At 49.6% G+C, this 21,019-nt stretch overlaps 1 protein-coding gene across 25 annotated transcripts in view; it reads left to right on the top strand.

Moving 5' to 3' along the window:
• Positions 1 to 21,019, top strand: part of LOC140429207 (sorbin and SH3 domain-containing protein 2-like) — a 1,121,994-nt gene that overhangs the window by 982,346 nt on the left and 118,629 nt on the right. For 19 of the 25 annotated variants that reach the window (XM_072515915.1, XM_072515921.1, XM_072515899.1 and 16 more), the window contains 3 exons: positions 1,356 to 2,150; positions 2,788 to 2,967; positions 7,678 to 7,788. The exons of 2 other annotated variants lie outside the window; for them this stretch is intronic. In XM_072515915.1, the coding sequence (XP_072372016.1) occupies positions 1,356 to 2,150; positions 2,788 to 2,967; positions 7,678 to 7,788 (1,086 nt within the window). The remainder of the gene's footprint in view (positions 1 to 1,355; positions 2,151 to 2,787; positions 2,968 to 7,677; positions 7,789 to 21,019) is intronic. 4 more of the 25 variants (XM_072515920.1, XM_072515906.1, XM_072515913.1 and 1 more) reach the window with 3 other exon arrangements.

Here is a 21,019-nt window from a genome sequence, read left to right as displayed (position 1 = left end):
CAGGAAAGGGGTCCCCTGTCTGGACTGTCCATTCCAGCCCTGGGCAACCTGAAGGTCGCTCTTGGCATGGCAACCTCAGGCAGCCCTCTGTTCAAGATCAGACCTGTTTAAACTCTAAAGTGGCCTCACTCTGAATTGCTCTGCCTGACAACTGATGAGCCAACCAGACAGTTCATTGAAGGTTCAAGCCAGGAAGATTTTCCTCACATCTGCTCCCTCAGCCCTATGCTTTTAAAACTGCTGCTTTTTGACGTGTCAGGGCCTACCTAGAAAGCCGATAACACATGAAAACCCTTGAAATCCCCTGATATTCTTTGAAATATTAAGCATTCATTCAATTCCATAGTGCAGTACCTGAAACTTACTTTTGATTGACAGCTTAATGGTTTAAACACAGCTGGCAGGTGGTTTGTTTATTTATCTTTCCCTTTCAGCTTGAATTCATCTGAAGTACGCTCCATTGATCCTAGCTCAATGTTTATAAACATTTTTGATATGATTGACAGCTTCTGACCATTTCAAAGTAGCTAAGTGCTTTCACTTCCTCTTTTCTAACCACAGAAAGCACTTTGCATTGTTGAAGTGGCCAACAACTATCAACAGAACAAGAATGTTTATAGTCACCTGTTGTGGTCTGATCCATATGTATTCTGCATTTAAGTTGTTTTCTTTCTCCATAAACCAGTTTCTTCCATTTTTTTGAACAGATATTGACATTACATTCCAATTCACATTAAACACAAGTTTCCAATTGCATGGATGCCTTAAGCCACACTATTGTCTTATAAAAGAAATAAACTGCATCAGTGGCAGTGCATCGGTTATAATATTTGCTTCATATTTTTAAACCAACATATAGACTTGCAGCATCGATAATGTACCTGAGAGGGGTTGGTATTTTCTTTGAAATGGTTGGCATTGCATGGTCTTACCCATAGGAAATCACTTCTCCTACCAAATGCTTTAAATATCAGCTGAACATATTGATGCATTACACAGAACTTGATTGAGCAAAACACGTATAGTATTTTGAGGATACAGGTAACTTGAACCGAAAATCAGTCAGTGGTGCATGCACTGTGCTGTCAAAGTGCTGCTTCTTCCGTAGTGTGGAATTTATAATCCCTGTCTCAATATACCACTGGTATATTTGTGACGGTCATGTTTTTATGGACAGGCATTTTGTATGAAATGACACATGTACCTGGACAACCTGATCAAATGCAGCAATATCCTGTCAGGCGATTGAGCTTGCATGTACCTTTGAAATCTGCCATTGAAAACTGCTTCCATTGTCATTGTTTTGTGTCCTTAATAACTTTGTTTTTTTAAACTTTTCCTGTTTCCTTTCTAAGTTGGCTTCTTGTCGAAGGCTCACTGAAACATCCCCTGTTCTCAGATATCATCATTCACCCTGTCCAAATAAATCTGCAGTCCAGGCAATCACCAGTGGGTGCATATCATTGACTGTTGGAAAGTCCCCTGTCAACACCACAGCCCCTACGCCTCCTCCCTTTCCAGACAGCCTGTTGTCTGATTTAGTTACTTCTTTGCCAGTCGTCTCCTACCAGTCTGACGCAAGCCACTCGAGAGATACTGCTTCCTATGAAAAATTGAGGTCTTTCATTCCAGTCACATCTTCAAAGAGCCATCCCAGCTCACCTGAAAGTCTGCACTATCCATTCTGCCCACCACTGTCCAAACCTGGCTCGCGTTCACCTACTTTCTCATTTCACATGATACCCCATGGATATGACTCAAACATAATGCAGGTAGCAGAAAAAGCTCAGGAATCCCTTAAGAAGTTCCAAACAATTTCCTCAATCAATGAAAAAATACCCGACGCTACAGAAGTTTCTTTAGTCATTACAGAACCATTTGAAAGTAGCTCTCCGAAGAAATCCCTGCAAGCCGGGGTTGAGCAAGAGCAGAAACTCTGTGAAGAAATGCTGTCCATCATTGAAGGAAGACAGTCAAAGGGTAATGGAATTAAGCACACGTGTTTCCATGACCATAGTCCGGATGTAAACACAGAACCTCCAGAACTATATATAGAGGAAGATTCTAGTGAGGTGTGTAAGGCACCAGTGGCAAATAAAAAGAAACCAGTTTTGTCCGATGATCAGAAGGAAGCGAGAATTGATGCTGAGGTACAAATAATACGGAGCAAAAGCTAGTTCTAAACTAACTTTTTGTCTACTATATTACTTAACACGCCTCTGTTTTTTTACTTTATTTTTCCAGCGTGCGCTAACTCAAAAACAAAGCTAGCTTTAACATTTCTTAAACGTTGATGGTGTGTCAGAAATAGCATGCAGCTGTTGACTTTACCAAAGGAATGGGAATAACTGAATGCCCATAAGCTTAAATAATAATAATAATAATCGCTTATTGTCACAAGTAGGCTTCAATGAAGTTACTGTGAAAAACTCCTAGTCTCCACATTCCGGCACCTGTTTGGGGAGACCGGTACGGGAATTGAACCCACTCTGCTGGTCTTGTTCTGCATTACATGACAAATGTAAAAAATGACACATTGTGTGTGCTAGTAACCAAGGTTAGGAGAATATTCAAACCCCTGCGAGCTACTTCATATTGCATGTTTTTTAATCTTCATTGCTGTAATAATTAAATTTCTGAGCTATAATCATAAATTAGATGCATGTATTTGATGAAATACAAATGTAAACAACACAGTGCATCATTTTCAGTTTGGCAGTAACTTGCCACAGTTAGTCGTCTTGATTTTTAAAATCTCTTTCAACTCTTCTCTTTTTATGTGTACAGACTGTAACATCTGGAACTGACACACCTATTGCTTCTTCCTCACATTTGCCTGCTGCACTTCCATCCCCACTGCCAAAGATCTCCTCCTCTATATCTTTCTCTTCACCATCACAACTCCCTCAAAGACCCACATTCTGCACCAAATCTTCCAGTCAGGAAATTTGGTCTCCAAAGTTGAAGGTAACTTGGATTGCATCGAGAGCAAAGTAACACAAACAATTGGAAGTGAATGGCACAAGATGTTGTTCTTATTAAGGTTTTATCTTATCTCATGAGTTGCTAAACAGTTTATGAAGGCACGATGGAATAGTGGCTGAGTGTCGCACCATGGAGAGATATAGGCTTGCGTTCTGTCCTGCTGCCTTGCACAGCTCCAAGCAGAAGTTGTGCTACGTCCAACAGGGATAAAGAAAATCTGTATCGAGCTTCATAGATTGGTGTGCGGTAGAATATTTGACAAGGAGATAAAATAGATTCAAATCTACATTTACCCCAAAATGATGAAAATAAATGTGATTATCACCAAGGCATTCAAACGATCAGAATAGTACAAAGCAACAATTTCACGGAGATTTTAAAGAAGCAAATATTATGGGCTGGATTCTCCGGTTCCTGGCAGCGGAATTCTCTCTTTCTGCCGCTTGTCAATGGGATTTCCCATTGAAGCCACCCCATGCTGCCGGGAAACCCATGGGTAGGGGTGCGCTGGCAGTGGGAAAAGAGAATCCCGATGGCCGGAGAATTCTGCCTATATATAAAAATAGATTAACTGCTTTCTAACACTAGTGCATCTGGTGCATCACTTTTTAAAAAGGAGATACGATTAGATTCAGGTGTTATCACTAAATGATAGTTGAAAAATTCTCTCTGGTGACATGTACTCAGCTAATCATGTCATAACTGCTGACAGTTACAAAGACAAAGGGTGCAATTCTCCCAACCAGCCCGTGGCGGGTAGACGCAGAGAATCTGGTGAGAGCCAAAAAGTCAGAACCCCTTCGGCATAAAGTCATGTAATTCTCCCAAAGCTAGTCGCTCTTCCCGCTGGCAGGTGGCCAAATGCCATTTACATTCATTTCCAACTCATTAAAGCTCATTAAAACATTCTGCCAGCATCCTATCGTAACATTCAATCTTGCCAGCTGGAATTTATGCTTGCTTCAATCCTGATTACTAATGCGTGACATGCACGAGGCAGCCCTCACTTTGCCAGAGACTTTGGGGTGAGTGCACCAACTTTCTGCCACAGTGCTATGCCACTGCTGAGCAGCTCAGGGGCAGACCGGTTCCTACCTCCATCTCTATTCCAAGCTGGTCTTCATGGACAGCACTCATGGACCCTCCTGTATCTTCAACTTGCATCAGTACTGCGCCTGGGGTTGGGGAGCAGAGGGGGCTCCTTGCCCCCGGTGTCACACACCAGTGTCTGTCTGGACAGCTCTGTGCTGGGGGATTCATACAGCTACTGCAACAAAGGTCCAAAGTTCACCTGGGGGTGGGAGTGCGAGGTAAGGCCAGGGGTGGGAGAGTAGGATGGGTGACCTGACGAAGACAATGGGGGCAATGTGGAAGGAGGCCTGTGTAAAGGAGGTAGGGGAAAGAGTAAGGGCTCACGATGCCAGGAGGGACAAAGAGGTGGATAAAGAAATAGAGGGGGGGGGGGGGGGGGCTGGACCTGGAAAAGGCTTACAAGCAAGGGGGCGAAAGGGATACCACATTGTTTACTGGCAGGGGATGGATGAAGACTCCAGATGCGGTGCGTAGAGATCCAAGTGGAGCATGGGTTCGGGTGGGAGAGTTGTTGAGAGGACCTCTTGAGGCTTAATAGCCTTTTCCCTCAGGGTTGCCGACGTCCTGCACAGTCTGGTGAAGTCAGGCGGGCTGGAGAGAATTATATCAGTGCGCTGGACTGGCGTTTACATACGGCGCCACGACCTTCGAACCCATCAGCTGAGGGTGGGCGGACGAATCAGCTGTCAGCCCATTAGGCGGGTCAAAGGGGAACACACCTGTGCATAATGAGCCCAGGATCCCACTATTCTAGTTGGCAAAGCGTGTTCCTCTCGAGCCACCCACCACTGCACTTAGTCTCAGAACGGAAGAATTCCACCCAGTGATTCTCTATTTGTCTGGTTGTTACACCCTGACTCAGAAAGCAGTTGCCAAAATCAGATTTGAAGTTCATAATATCTGATGGACTGAAAAATAAACCTCTCACCTAATGATGCTGTGCTGCCAGTATATTTCCAAACACACACCAGTGCACATGTGATGAACCCCTATTCTCAATGGAGCGAGCATGCTTATGGAGGGCAAGTAAATTGAAAGTGAATAAACTGCTGGAGAGAAGAATCGTAAATCGATTGAGACTGCCCATAATAAACAGGAAGGGCATAATTTATCTTCAATTTGTATTCTGGTAGGGATGTCGAAGCGCCACTGAAAAAAGCTACAATCTTTCGATGAAATGAGGCAAAACCAACTCACCAGCTCTTTCAAAGAGTAGTTCATTTTCAGTGGCTCCATGTTTTGTTAATACTGAACCGTATCCCTACCATGAACATTTCTGTGCACTTGCTTCACTCCTAAATGATTATTGATGCCACCATATTCCATTCAATCTTAAAAATTGTTCTGAACGCTCACCTAATGGGCCAGCATGTAACTCTCCGCTGCATTTCTTGGAAAAACCTTTTCTTTTGCATTAAAAAAACCTGTTAGACTTTTTACTCTTACTGGCAGTTAAAGGACAATGTAGCAAACACTCGCCTTTAACCTCAGAGATCTCTACATCAGGCTTGACCAATCGGATGCAGCTCTGCATTGCCACCAACAGAAGAAGGTTTTGGGCAGTTTTACTCCAATTGCCCTTGAGACGACTGCATAACAAATTGCAAATTTACCCAGAGCAGCTGAATCGTAGAAAAGTCCCAGATTCGGTCCCTGTTCTGTATGGAGTTAGCTGGTGTGGACCGCAGAGACAGCTGGCTTGTCACAGATGACACTGGATCCCTCAACCTGGGTTTCTGCTCCTGGTCCATTCATTGACTGCCATTGGAAGCATGTATATGTGAATATCAGCTGTGGTTCAGAAAGTTGTCTCCAGTCAGTTGCCAGGCTTAGACTCATTGTCAGGGTCTGCACATCAATAATGACCATTTGGTGGGGATGGTAGAGAGTGAAGAACATTCATGGAATCATATCCTGGCAAAGCAGTCAACATCTTGAGAAGTCGAGGTTGGGTGAAGAGGACAGTCTAAAATCTGTGACATAAATTAATTAAAAATATAGATTAAACTGCTGCCCCACCGTGCCAGGGACCCAGGTGCAATTCCGGCCTCGGGTGACTGTCTGTGTGGAGTTTGCACTTTCTCCCTGTGTCTGCGTAGGTTTCCTCTGGGTGTTCCAGTTTCGTCCCACAGTCCAATGATGCGGGGGGCGATTCTCCGAGCCCCGCGCCGGGCCGGAGAATCGGTGTCACCGTGCCACGACCCCCCCGACACCGGCGCCCGATTCTCCGAGGTGCGGAGAATCGCCGCCATTTGCGCCGGCGCGTTTGCACGGCGCGGGCCGCTGGAATCGGCGTGGCCGCCGATTCTCCGGGCCAGATGGGCCGAGCGGCTGCTCCGATACAACGGAGTCCCGACAGGCGCCGTTCACCCCTGGTCGCTGCCGGCGGGAACTCTGCGGGAACGGTCGGGGGGCAGCCTTGTGGGGGGGGGGTGGGCTCCTTCACCGGGGGTGGGGGTCCTCCGATGAGGTCTGGCCCGTGATCCGGGCCCACCGATTGGTGGGCCGGCCTCTCTCCCCACCCCCCCCCCCCCTCTCCCCCCGGCCTACTTTGTGGCGCAGCCGACCCCTGAACACCGACTCCATCTTGAGTCAGGGCCGGCGTGCTAAAGAAGTCCCCCGCGCATACGCAGGATGGAGCGGTCCAACTGCGTATGCGCAGTATTGAGCTGGCCCAACTGCGCATGCGCAGGATGGGGCGGTCCAACTGCGCATGCGCGGGTTGGCGCAGTGCCCATTTGGCGCCGTGAAAGGAGGCTGGAGCGGTGTGAACCGCTCTAGCGCTGTGCTGGCCCCCTGTGGGCCAGAATCATACGTAACCGGGCCCGGTTCGTGCCGTTGTGAAACTCACTGGTTAGGCGGATTGGCCATGCTAAATTGCCCCTTAGTGCCCAAAGGTTAGGTGGGGTTATGGGATTACGGGAATATGGTGGGGAGTGGCGCGAGGTAGGGTGGTCTTTCAAAGCGTCGGTGCAGACTAGATGGGCCAATTGGCCGCCTTCTGCACTATAGGAATTCCGTGTGTTTTGGAAAATGAAATATATGATTCACTTTTGGTCCAAAGACTCTATAACTAGCTTCGCTTTGGTGCAAAGGAACTTCCCTTCACATCAACACTGCAATTAGAGTCATAGAGATTTACAGCATGAACACAGGCCCTTCAGCCCAACCTGTCCATGCCACCCAGTTTTTACCACTAAGCTAGTCCCAAATGCCCGCATTTGGCCCATATCCTTCTATACCCATTTTCCCTATATAATTAAAGGATTACTGCCGCCTTTATCCAGAGCCAGACCTTAACGGACACCAGAGCAAAGAGGAGTGTAAGCGATAATCTCATTCAGATTCACTTTGGACTCGCTCTAAGCCTTGATATTTTACCTGTGCTCTATGTTATGATAGTTGTTGGAAGCCAAAACCATTGTGCACTCAAATTATTTGATTTTAGATTCTGAAATTCCAGTCAGTCTTTGCATTTGCAGCACTTGTACACCATAATGTTTGTACCTTAACATTCCAAAATCTTCCTCATGTGTGCTCTGCTCTTTTGAAATAACTTTACCTCTCGGCAGTCTGATTGCACTTTTGTGGCTCTTGCAGACCGGACTGAAGACCGATGTAGCTATTGTGGGGAAACCTCCTCGCAGTCCTGTGATGTCTAAGCGATCCTGCGGTTCCCCTGTCAGGACTAGCTTTTTACCATCTCCTAGGGTAGGGGACTCGGGAAAGCATATGCCAGACATGCGGGAAACAAAATGTTTGCTTTATTGCTGAAGTGTGTGTCGTGTGAATTGAATTAACATTTTTTTTAAACTTAATTTCCGATGCATTCTGTAGCTTACTGAAGTGTGTTTATATTTTAGGATGTCCTGTGGTGGTGAGATTCACTCTCTCCCTCTCGCCACCATATCATCCCACAATGTTGTAGTGTGCTCTGATAATGTATGCACTGAAGGCTACAGAAGAATAATTCTGCGCTATATACTAAATCAGGCAATATTCAGGAAATTGGTGGCGTTACTTGTCGACTAACATTAAACATTTTGAAAATTATACAGAATATTAATCTGCCATCTACTTATTTACTTGCTAATTGTTATCCGTATCAATTTATTTTTTTAATGTTTTGGCTCGCACTCCTTTATGATTCCTTCCCTGTCTTTAACTTCAGCTTACTTGTGCTAAATGGTAATTATCCTTACTTTGAAAAAGCATATATGCTTTAAGCCTACAAATATGCCTCTTAACAGTCAATAAATATCTCTTTTCATATCCAATCCATTAATATGTTTCCCGATAGAAAAAGGTAGGCAAGTGAAGGAATAGCAAAATGGGGGGCTGGGATTTTATGCAGCTCTCGGGATCAGGCTCGGAAGTGGAAGGGGTTGGTTGGGGGGATGTAAAATCCAGTGGGATAGCAGGAGGTAGTACAGGTCCATTGCCTTCCTCTGCTACTCGCATTTATCAGTGGCAGGAAAGGCAGTGGATGATCCATTGGCCGTAGAACAATTGAGGCCCTGAAATGGCTGCTTAAGGGCCTCCTGCCATGGCTGGTTATTACCTGGGGTGTGTGGGTACTGGCATGTGGGGAGACTGTCAGGTATACCCTGGAAGACTCTTTGCAAACTTGTGTGGGGATTCTCCTGATCAGATGCCCTGTGCTCCACAGAGAGCAGCCCCCCCTACACACACACACACACACACACACACACATCCCACATTGAAGGTCCCACGCTCATGACCAACACCCATCCTCAACCCCCTGCCATGGCCTGTCTTACCTGGTGAGACCAACATAAAAGCACACAAAATAGGGCGAGTGTCAGAGCTTATTCCCATAATATGAGGGGTGCGGAAATCTGCTATCCACCATATTTAACTGAATAATCAAGAGTCAATTGAGCTTGCTAGCTGGCATCCAGCGAGCCGGCTCCACGCTCACTTTGCTCCTTGCCGGGGTTGGTGGTGTGGCGTGGCGTTGGGGGGAGGGGGGGGCGAGTGTTGGCCCCCACTCCCGGTAACATGCTGTTCCTGCTGTCCTCTCATACTGTGATGGAGGTTGACTTGCAGTCTCTAGGCTCAGAATATTGTCTTTAGGAAGCTGAGCTGCTGTGACTGTGGAAAATGGCCTCCCACTGTCTGCCGTTCCTGGCTCCAACTTGGTCCCAAATTCTCGGGGTAGGAAGAGATTTGTATCAAAGTGGAAGGTGGCATTACCAACGCAGCCTGAAGGCTCACTGGACTTCGAATAGCAGGTTGCCGCTCTTTGGGCTAGATATGTACCAATCTAGTCCTATTCTTTGTCGCTCCCTTGCTGACTCATTGTTTTTCTAATAACAATCATTGTCTTTCAGATGATTGTCATTGGGATATGGCACTCTGATCTCTATTTCTGCTCTACAATTGCAGCATCTCCGCAGGTCAAATATTCCCGCGGCATTTTGGAAATCTGAAAGCGACACCAAAAGGAGGCGGAATTCCAAAAGAATGGATTCCATCAGAAAACCTTACTCCGCCAGCCAGAATGAACTGGCAGCTCTAAATTTGGGTTTTAAATAGCCTGTAACTTATTGGAACACGGTATACTGTGGGATAGGGATGTGCATTAGACCTTGAATGGGTGAATCGGGCTGCATATTACAGTCGGTGAGAAGTGGGAATGGAAAGTTCGTGAATTGATTTTTTTTAACTTGTATTTTGTTACAAATTATATTTTTCATGGAGGGAGAAAATCTTTTTGCTGACAAAAGATGATTGCGAACTGAACGATGCACTATATGATTCGTGGGTAATAGAGGAAAAAACACATTGTTCTAGTATGGTAGCGCCCAACACTAAAGCTGTGCACATGCAGAAGTGTGTCTCCAATACCCAAACTCCCAACGTTATTTATTGTCTTCAAGATTCTAACATGCACTGATAACTTGTAATATTGGAGACACGTCAATGGCACGGTGGCTCAGTGGTTATCACTGCTGCCTCACGGTGCCGAGGACTTGGGTTCGATACCAGCCCCGGGTCACTGTCCATGTGCCGTTTGCACATTTCCCCCTTGTCTGCGTGGGTCTCACTCCCACAATCCAAAGATGTGCAGGCTCGGTGGATTGGTCACGTTAAATTGGCCCTTAATAAAAATTATTGGGGACACAGACTTGCGATCAGAAGATTTGGGGCTTAACGTCACAAGGTCTGGTGAACTTGTGCACTGAACTAATCAGCGAAGTAAACTCAGTAATTTTTTGGTGCAGAAAGTTGTTAAGAGGTTATTGGGGTAGAGTCGAACATGATTGGCCGACTCTCTGTCCAACAACGGCAGAATCGGGATCGGGCAGAGAATCGGGCATCAGCCGAATATCGAGGTCAGCGTCAGGAGCCGGCGCCTCGATAGCAGCGTGAATGCATTCCAAGCCCTGTGTCAACGTGGGCATGCAAAGCGTACAACGACCCTCATCATTAACAGGCTGGGCCACGTAGTCTCCGGCCTCCTACGATGCTCTGCCTCCGCCAGGCGGAGGTGACATCATCGCGGTTCATTTGTGGTATGGAAGAACTGGGACCAGGCACCGTGGCTGCTGAGAGGGAGGGAGGGAGGGAGGAGGTAAGAAAAGTCTCCAAAGGTGCAACAGTGGGCGGACAGTTGTGCTGCTGGCTGGGGGTGTCTGCCAGGGCCGGGCGGAGTATAGAATCACAGAATCCCTACTTGTGCAGAGGGAGGCCATTCGGCCCATCGAGTTTGCACCACCCATTTGAAGGACCACCCTACACAGACCCAACTGCCGCCTTATCCCTGTAACCCCACCTAACCTTTGGACACTTAGGGGCAATTTAACATGGTTAATCCATCTAACCCGAACATCTTTGGACTGTGGGAGGAAACCGTGGCACCCAGACGAAACCCACGCAGACACGGAGAGAATGTGCAAATTCCACACAGACAGTCACCCAAGGTCAGAATCAAACCCTGGTCTCTGGTGTTTGAGGCAGCGGTGCTAACCACTGTGCCACAGTGGGGGGGGGGGGCGACTAGGAAACGGGCTGTGGGTTCGAGGTGGCCCCCCAGGACCGGGGTGTCTGGGCATGGACTGCCATTACCGCAGCCTGCATGGCAACCATCTGGCTACACACTCCACCGATTGCCCACTGTGACCGTGATTGTGCGGAGCACCACCGGCCTTATGGGTCCCCCCCCACACCCCACCCCCACCTTCCAAGCCATCCCCCAGGAACCCTTAGGCTCCAGATCAGCCATCAATGGGATGGGCGTGGTCCAGCGCACCCAGTGTCCCACCAGGTGCTGGCTGTCCGTGCAGCCATTCGAGCCGCCGCCCCACTGCAGGGGGGTGCAAGGGAAACGCAGAGCTCACCCCAAACCGTGTACGCGTGCTCTGTGGCCTTTACCCCCACCTTGGCTCAATGTCCCTCATAGGGCAGGTGCCCCACCAGTGCATACACGGCCTTGGTGTGGTACCAATCGCTGCTGCCAATTTGAAAAAGGCCCGTTAATTCCTTCTCTTGGTTTCCTGTCTGACAACCAGTTTTCTGTCCATCTCAATACACTGCCCCTAATCCCATGTGCTTTAATTTTACCCACTAATCTCTTATAGGGGACTTTATCAAAAGCCTTCTAAAAGTCCAAGTATACGACATCCATTGGCTCCCGCTTGAGAACTCAAATCCCTGCATGCAGGTTGGCCATTCCATCACACGGGCCCACAGACTTTCATGGGAGGTGGGAATAGGGTGCCGAGGGGTTGGGGGCTGGTTATGGGTGTGGTGAGCATAGATTGCTCACACACCGGGTAGGCCCTACCATATGGCGTCCCCACAACTCCGGCGTGGTCCCCCGCTGCCTTCATGGGTGACCCCGGGGGGTACCCCCGACTGTCCTGGAGGCCCTGGCCCATACCGTCTTCCAAAACCCTTACCCCACATTGCTGGCCTACCAGCCGCCCCCTCCGCCCTACCCCACACCCACCCCCACACGGCAGACCCTCTGCACCCAGCCCATCCCTTACATCATTCGGATGGAGGATTGAGGCATTTTGGGACCGCAATGAACATGTGTTTATTGGTGACAGTGCTATGTACATTAACTGTGCCCTTGCCCCTCATGCTATCCTATGTGCTGCACCCGTGCCAACTTAACTGGCATATTCCTTTCTCATCTTATGCGTCCTAATGCTCCGTCTAGGTGCGTCCACAAGCGTACATCAGAAGTGGAGGCAGCCTGCTGTGTATCTTGTCCTGGCGTTGGTGGCCACATCTGGAGGGAACGGGCCTGGATGGGCCCGGCAGTGATCCAGGTGTCACAGGTGGCCTGGTACTACCCTATCCTGCCCATCGGATGGACCAGGGACAGCTGGGGGGAACTCAGAGGAGCTGCAGTGTTCCGGCACCACCTCTGCGAGTGTCACTGGCCCGGGCCCCATCACCTCCTCCTCCCTCGGGGTGCCTGATGGCCCCTGGGCTATTCCTTGGGATGGGGGCGCAGCCGGAGTGAGCTCCAGTGGCTCCGCCATCACCTGGCACACCCAATCCTGGAGGCTCATTCTCGTTTCGACGAAGGTCTCAATGCTGACAGCCATGGATCACAGGGTCTATGCCACGTCGCTCTCGGGTTGTGTCACGTCACACGGTGATCGTGCAATGTCCCTCTGTGTTTGGCTCAGGTCAGCCACAGTCAGGCCAATAATCTCAACGTCCACAGCCATGGCCTATTGTGACTGGGCCACGCTCTGCACTGCCACAGCAATGTGCATTTGGCCCTGGTACATGGCTGCCTGTGACATGGTTGCCCTGTCCTGCACATCAGCCACCGTCCACACAGAGTGCCCCAGTCCTTGGTCATCCTGACCCATGGCTGTGATCCTCGCACCCAAGGCTTCCACCGCAGACCCCACCCATGCAGTGTTAGCCTGGGTAGCACGCATTGTTGGCACCACCCCCTCATGTAGTCCCTGGCTCTGCATCTGCATCTCCAACATTGATGGAACCTCCCTTTCCAGAAGCACCAGACCGGTCTGGGCTGCAGCTAGTTCCTGGGGTCGGGCTGCCTTCCAACCGGCTGCTGCCTTGGGGATTCCCACCTCCACCCAGGTGTATCGCTGCATCTGTGTCGTGCGCACCAGATAGTACCCCAGGAGCCCCTTCACTAAAGTGCCCAATCGAGGGAAGTGTCTCTGGGATGGTGGAGGGTGCCGGCTACAGCAGTGACGAGAGGTCAACGTTGTCCCCGGACATGTGCTCTGGGTTGTTGCGGTGTAGTGGCTGGGGGCGAGGGGCTCCGGATGATCCTGCCTAATTGCCAAGTGAGTCGCAGGGTTGCGGCTGGGGGCAAGGTATCCTGGATGGTCCTGCCTCATTTGAAAGTGACCCTGCATGGTTAGATTGCATGTAGGCATGGTTTGGGGGACTGGGCTGACTCATGTGCCATAGGGACAATGCATTGAAGGCTCACTTGGTTGTCCCATGCCTACCACCTCCTTGGCGACTGCCCACACTCCCCACAGACCAGGTCCATCGCCCTCTGCTCCATGACCATGAAGGGCCGCATGTCCGTCCAGCCCCCTCCGGTCTTCTCCCGCTCCCGGTGGTTGTGGGCCACATTCTCCTGGGGGGACAGATAATGCAGTGTGAGACACTCGGACGTGGGTAGCACAGAGCACAGGGGGTCCGCAGCTAGTAGTCTGTGTGTGCAGGGCACCCGGCCAAGGGGGGCAGTATGGGTGTTTGCATGTGGTGCATGGTGGGGTGCGAGCGGACTGCCAGCAGGTGGGGTTTCATCGCCCTCGAGGAGGGGGGAATGGGTTACGGGAGTGTGCGATGGGGTGGTGCCAGGGGAACAGAGCTGGTGACTCACCCTGGCTGCCTGTGGGGCTAACCACCCTCACCCAACACTGCCTATCCGTCCGCCTGGTGAGGGCTGCATTTGGGAGGGGGTCGCTGTTGTGTGTGGGACGGGGGTGGTGCCAGGGGCATGGAGCTGGGGACCCACCCAGGCTGCCCTGAGGAGGTTGTGAAACTTCTTTCTGCACTGCTGTCTGGTCCTCTCGGTGGGACCCACAGCACTCACAGCCTCAGCCACCTCCGCCCAGGCCTGGTTTACGTAGACGGGTGGCAGCCTTCTTCGCACCCCAGGGAAATGGTGTCCCACCTCTCCTCCATGACATCCAGCAGTATCCTGAGCTCTGCGTGCGCGACCCTCGGGGCTGTTCTTCGGGGTGCCATCTTCTTGGCTGGAATGAGAGTGTGCGGGGAGCGGAGTGCTTACATACAATTACAGCTTGTCAGTGTCTCAAAGCTCATCCCCCAATGAGGGTGTGAACCGCATGCAATTCAGTCAACACTTATTCGTCTCCCAAATGGAGAATTTCGCCCAGCTTCTGTCCTTGGCCCCTTTGTGATATGGGGCAAGATTCTCCGACCCCCCGCCGGGTCGGAGAATCACCGGGGGCTGGCGTGAATCCCGCCCCCGCCGGTTGCCGAAGTCTCCGGCATCGGATATTCGGCGGGGGCGGGAATTGCGCCGCACCGGTTGGCGGGCCCCCCCGCGCGATTCTCCGGCCCGGATGGGCCGAAGTCCCACCGCTAAAATGCCTGTCCCGCCGGCGTAAATTAAACCACCTACCTTACCGGCGGGACAAGGCGGAGCGGGCGGGTACCGGGGTCCTGGGGGGGGGCGCGGGGCGATCTGGCCCCGAGGGGTGTCCCCATGGTGGCCTGGCCCGCGATCGGAGCCCACCGATCCGCCGGCGGGCCTGTGCCGCGGGGGCACTCTTTCCCTTCCGCCTCCGCCACGGTCTCCACCATGGTGGAGGCAGAAGAGACTCCCTCCACTGCGCATGCGTGGGAAGCTGTCAGCGGACGCTGACGGTCCCACGCATGCGCCGCCCGGAGATGTCATTTCCGCGCCAGCTGGCGGGGCACCAAAGGCCTTTTCCGCCAGCTGGCGGGGCGGAAATTCGTCCGCCGCCGACCTAGCCCCTTAAGGTTGGGGCTCGGCCCCCAAAGATGCGGAGCATTCCGCACCTTTGGGGCGGCACGATGCCCGTCTGATTGGTGCCGTTTTGGGCGGCAGTCGGCGGACATCATGCCGTTTCCGGAGAATTTCGCCCATGCTCACTCTCCATCGCTGTAATGATCTTCTTCATCAATACCACCATCCCTCACCTTTTTTTCCTTTCCTATCTTCCATGAGCACATTGCATGCAGGAATATCCGGTGGCGGAGAATTCGCGACACGGCGGGGGCGGGATTCAGGCCGGCCCCCGGCGATTCTCTGACCCGGTGGGGGATCGGAGAATCGCGCCCCTGGCCAGTGATCTTTTATTTATTTTAGGAACTTGATGTCCTGGGTTCTAGAGGGAGCAACCCGGAAAAGCAGATTTGAGAGGGAGGGAGAATCTCTGTCGAGAATGAGCCTGCCAGAAAGAGAGATTAATCTCTGTCGAGAATGAGCCTGCCAGAGAGAGAGAGAGAGAGAGAGAGAGAAGCACTTGAGAGGAAGGAGAGACTTAATGGAGCTGAGTTGTTGAGGTTGGGGGCAGAGAAATTCACCCTATTAATAGATGTGGGGATTGCTTTTGAGGCAGGGTTAGAAAGGGAGGGAGACTCTCTCAACTGAGCCATTATCAAGAACACAGCAAGGGAATAAATAAAAACAGGGAATGCTGGAAAATCCCAGCAGGCCTGGCAGCATCTGTGGAGAGAGAACGGAGCTGACGTTTCGAGTATGAATGACTCTCTGTCAAAGCTGGAGAGAACTGAAAGGGAAGAAATGCCCTGCTGTGGGACGATGTTGAGATGGTCATTTTGAAACTTGGGTGAGGAACAGAGCAGAGGGAAGATAAGGAGCGAAGAAGTTGTTCCAGATTGGGCATCTCTGGTTTTGCTGAAGATGTTCGCTCTTGGGGCACAGCAGACCCACATTATAAAACAGCACATTCTCTTGAGTACCATGAGAGATCCATTTATTGCCCATCCCCAGTTGCTCTCAAAAAGGTGATCGTTAGCCACGTTCTTGAACTATTGAAGTCCTTGTGGTGTAGTTGCGCCCAGTGATGTTAGAGAGGACTGTCCAGGATTTTGACCCAACGGCAGTGAAGAAATGGTGATATAGTTCCAAGTCAGGATGGTGTGTGGCTTGGAAGGGGACTTGATGTTCTTTTGTGCCTGATGCCATTGTTCTGCTCGGGGGCAGAGCTCGCAGATTGGAAGGTACGGTCAGAGGAGTCTTAGTGAGTTGCCACGTGGTATCTTGCAGATGGTACATACTGCTGCCACTGTTTTGATGGTGAAGGAATTGAAGGTTTCTGATCAAGCAGACAGATTCGTCCCAGATGGTCTCAACTTTCTTGGGTATTGCTGGAGCTGCCCTCATCCAGGCAAGTGTTCGAGCATTCCTTCACACTCCCGACTTGTGCCTTGTAGATAGAGAAAAGAGGCTTTGAGGAGTCAGAAGGTGGATTACTTACCTCAGAAAGCCCAGCCCCGGACAAGTTGTTGTTCATATGATTGGTCCAGTTATGTTTCTGGTCAATCATAAACCCAGGATGTTGATGGTGTGCGAGTCGTTGGTGGTGATACTGTTAAACACCAAAGGGGGCAGATCTCTTTTAGAGAGATGGCCATTGCCTAGCACTCTTTGACATGAATGTTACCTGCCACTTATTGTCCAGAGCCTGAATGTTGTCTCAGTCTTACTGCGTATGGATACGGACTGCTTCAGTATCTGAGGACTTATAAATTGAACTGAATATTGTGCGCTTCTGACCTTGTGATGACACAGCTGAAGGAACTCCTGCAGTGATGTCCTGGGGCTAAGATGATTGGCCTCACCAACCTCAACTCTTTCCAATTTAAGAATGGAAATTATGGGAGGAAAGGCCAAGCTCACTTTTCATCTAACATTTTGGTGATTATGATGAAATTCTATGTTTTCGAACATTCATTAAGAAAATAAATGGTCAAGAGCGTCTGAGTCTCCAGCCAGGACAGGTGGAGCAGTAGCGTACAAAACGGGGGTTGTGCTGACTACCATTTCAGCCCCTTCTGTGGCCCTTGATGAATCCCCTTGAGAAGATCTCGGTCAGTGGTATGCTGGGAACTGGGGTTGGGTCCACCTGCCCCTTTTCGGGGATAACGGCTTCTCTCCTCCTCAAATGGTCAACTTGCTTTCTAGCCGCATGGCCCTGTAGGTTTATGACATAGGATACTGGCCCAGTCCTATTAGCAACTCTTCCAGGTTAGCTTGGTGGTCCTCCACCGAAGTTCAGCACGTTCTCTAAATCGTCTGTTTGAAGCGACCTGTCCTTCTTTGCTGTACCGCGGTGGCTTTTCTGTGAGGCTTACTCAGCCTCCACCCTCAAGGCAAACCTGGAAGAATAAGGTTGAGCTGGGCCCTGAACGCCGGCCCATTAACAATTCAGCCAGGGTAACCCCAGTGGTGGTCTGTGGGGCTGAATTGTATGATAGCAAGAGGTCTGCCAAGCGAAGCAGTAGTGGCCTATGAGCTTGTGTCTTCACTGATGCTTTGAAAGTTTGGACAGCTCTTTTACAGCCATCCCGTTCAATATGGAGTGGTGGGTGATTGACCTTCCGTGCTGGATCCCATTGGATCTCCTCACGAAGAATTGAAACTCTTCAGCTGTAAAGGCAGTACCGTTGTCTGAGACAAACACCTTGATCCCTGACCACCATCGGTAACTCCTGGCCAGTGCCTTCATTTTAGATTGCCCAGGGTGACTGCTGTGGAATTCTTAAAGAGGCTGCCGCACAAGGAGAGGCACAATCAGTCTGCAACCCCGCAGGAGGATCCTGTCCTCAAGTGATTTTGTCCCTAAGTTGCATAAAGGGTCTGATTGATCCTGACTTCTCAAAATGCCAGCCAGTAAAACCATCCTCTTGACTCTTAACAACACAGGGTTTCCATTGGTCCATGCTTTAGTGTGGCCGGATGAAATAGGTACAGTCTGAAGAAGATTTAGAGCCAGAACCATCTAGTGCGGAGTGAGAGGTCCGGAAATTGTTTGCGGCAGTGAAAGCCTGCTCAAAACATCCGCATTTGATATCCGGGTTCCTGGCCTGTGCTGGAAGCTATCCGATTATGCAGTCAAGAGCAGTGCCCATTATTGCACACTAAGTGGGGTGGGTTTATCTTCACGAAAAATGGCAAGTAATGGTTTATGGTCCGAATCGATTGTGAAGTGTCGACTGCAAACATGCTGATGAAAATTTTTTATGGCATAAATGACCGCCAGACTTTGTCAATCCGGTAATATTTTGTTTCAGCAGCTGAGAGCGTTTTGGATGTGACGGAAACAGGCCTCTCCACACCATCTTCCATTTTGTGAGAGATACCGTACTGAGGTGCATCGCAAGTAATTACCATTTCCGGGTTTACCCGGGTCGAAATGGACCAGTAAGGTCAACGACTGCAGGGCCTGCTTGACCTGATCAAAATACTTCCTTGGGGAAATCTTGATTTGTTCCTGATTAATAAGGGGATTTCTTGATTAATAAGGGGATCAGTAGAGTTTGCACATTCACCCCCTGTCTGCGTGGGTCTCACCTCCACAACCCAAAGATGTGTAGGGTAGGTGGATTGGCCACGCTAAATTGTCACTTAATTGGAAATTTGTTTCCAAAAATAAGGGGATCAGGGGTTATGGGGAGAAGGCAGGAGAATGGGGATGAGGAACATATCAGCCATGATCGAATGGGGGAGCAAACTCGATGGGTCGAACTGCCTAATTCTGCTCCTATGTCTTTTAGAAGTTGAAGCAGGGGTGCCAAAGTGGTTGACAGGTTGGGCAAAAAGCAGCCGGAATAATGACCATCCCCAGAAAAGACATCAATTCCGATGCATTCTTTGGTTCCGGCAGCCATTTTGTTGCCTTTACCTTATCTTCAGATGGGTGTAACGCCTTCACAACAACTCTGAAACCTAAGTCTGTGACTTCACCAGCCTGAAATGTTCACTCCTCACACTTTAACCGAATACTGGCTTCTTTCAACCTCTGATGACTTCTTCCAAATCCATTGTGTTCCTCTGGTGTCGCCCCTGTCGCAAGGACATCGTCCAGATACATGACAATCTTCGGAATTCCCTGCAATAGGCTCTCCATTGTGCGCTGGAATATCTGATATATTGCAACAAGCTTTTATGGGTATTTACAATAACAAACGTCCTTGACTCATCTTCCAGCTCAAGCTGCTGGTGCGCATAGGCCCAACCTCCATTTTGAGTGGACGGCCATTGGTGCCGAGGGTGAGATCAATGGGAGATGTTTTACTTGATCCGACGATATGAAGCTGTAGACCTGTAATGTTTCTTCAGGGTCTTCCACAAGCATGTTGACTGGAGGCACCGATGTTTTTTTGGGGACTAGTAGTAGACTATCTGACTTTACATCTGACTTGCAAATGGACTTACTTATTACATCTCAAACAGCTAAATTCTTTACATCTCCATATATGTCCTTGGAGTCTTCTCCCCACAGTGCTAACAAACCTCTTAAGCCTTGTGACTGTCTGTCACTTCTTCTTTTCTGGCTCCGCAACTCCCTTGCTTCGTGAACCTTGAGTGCTCTCCGCTTCCCTCCATAACGTGTTCACCTTGGTCTGCACGCTTTTCAATTCGGAAGCGCTTGATCGCTTGAGCCAACTCAACCACCTTGTCCAAGGATATTTTGGTTTCCGCCAGCAACATCGTCTGAATATTTAAGTTCTCTTAGACCAACCGGTCACACAGTATGTCACTGAGAGAATTACCAAATTCACAATGTTCTGACATTTGTCACAGTCTGGCGACAAAAGGAGATACTGTTTCACCCGGATCTCTGATGGCTGTATGAAACTTGTACCACTGCATAATAATGGAGGGTTATAATGGTCCCTCACTAATTGCGCCAATTGATCGAAGGACTTGGAGCCTGGAGCTGCATCGGTTCATGGACTTCCAAGATGGCTGCCTTTTTGTGGTCTTGTGGAGTCCTGGACCATGTGTTTTTAAATTGCTTTAGGCTGCACCCCCTTTTCAGTATTTTGAAAAAACGTTTGTTGCAGTTGTGTTTGCACTTCAGCCCCACGCTCCTAATCTACTGGCACCTAGTGCGGAGGATGGAGGGAGGAGGACCTCCTCATGAATCTGACCCTGGGCCTGTCCAAAGTTGCGCAAACAGGTCCGAGCAGCGGGCGACCAAGGGAGGACATTTTAGTTTGCTTTTTCAGTTTCATTTGTGATTTGCTTTTGTTTAAGGCAGTAACCCTATAAGGGGCTGCCTTTTTATTTTGCCCCTCAGTTTATTTAATTTAGTTTGTTTGGTCCAATCAAAATAGTTGGAGTCTGGAACCCCCGGCGATGTGAAACTTTGCACGAGGTTCTATATTTGGGCTGCAATCAGTAAGTAATACTGCCACTATTTCAACGGCGGCGAAAAGGTATCAAAGCCTTTCGACATATTGACCCCAAATATCACCCTCCATATTAAACGGATCAATTTTTCCGAATAGTGGCATCGCTATTCGACTGCAGACGATCTTTTAACTTTTTTAGTATTCTGAGAGTCTCTTCCCCTCTTCCAAATTTTCGATCATTTCCTTTGAGACTGGCTTGTTTTGCTTTCGCCGCCAATGTTATATTGCAAGGCAATCGACAAGGCAGTGTTGAAAAACAACAGAGGTTTATTGAACTAAGAAGAATGTTATACAAAGTACAACACAACTACTACACAGGCCTTGTTCCCACGACTCCTGGGTTAACTCTGACCAAGCCCCAACAGCCAGAAATGCGCCTAAACCCCTGGCATCCGTTCCGTGCTCTACCCCCATAGGCTCTGAGTCCAACACACGGCCCTCGAAGTATCGCCGCTTTAAGGGCGCTATCCCAATTTTCATCTTGCTCTCCTCAGGACAAACACAAGAAGGCCAACGTTTCAAACGA

The sequence above is a fragment of the Scyliorhinus torazame genome, chromosome 9 (genome assembly GCF_047496885.1).
Source record: "Scyliorhinus torazame isolate Kashiwa2021f chromosome 9, sScyTor2.1, whole genome shotgun sequence".
NCBI lineage: Eukaryota > Metazoa > Chordata > Chondrichthyes > Carcharhiniformes > Scyliorhinidae > Scyliorhinus > Scyliorhinus torazame.
Note: the sequence above shows the minus strand (reverse complement) of the source record. Positions and strands in the feature narration are given on the sequence as shown.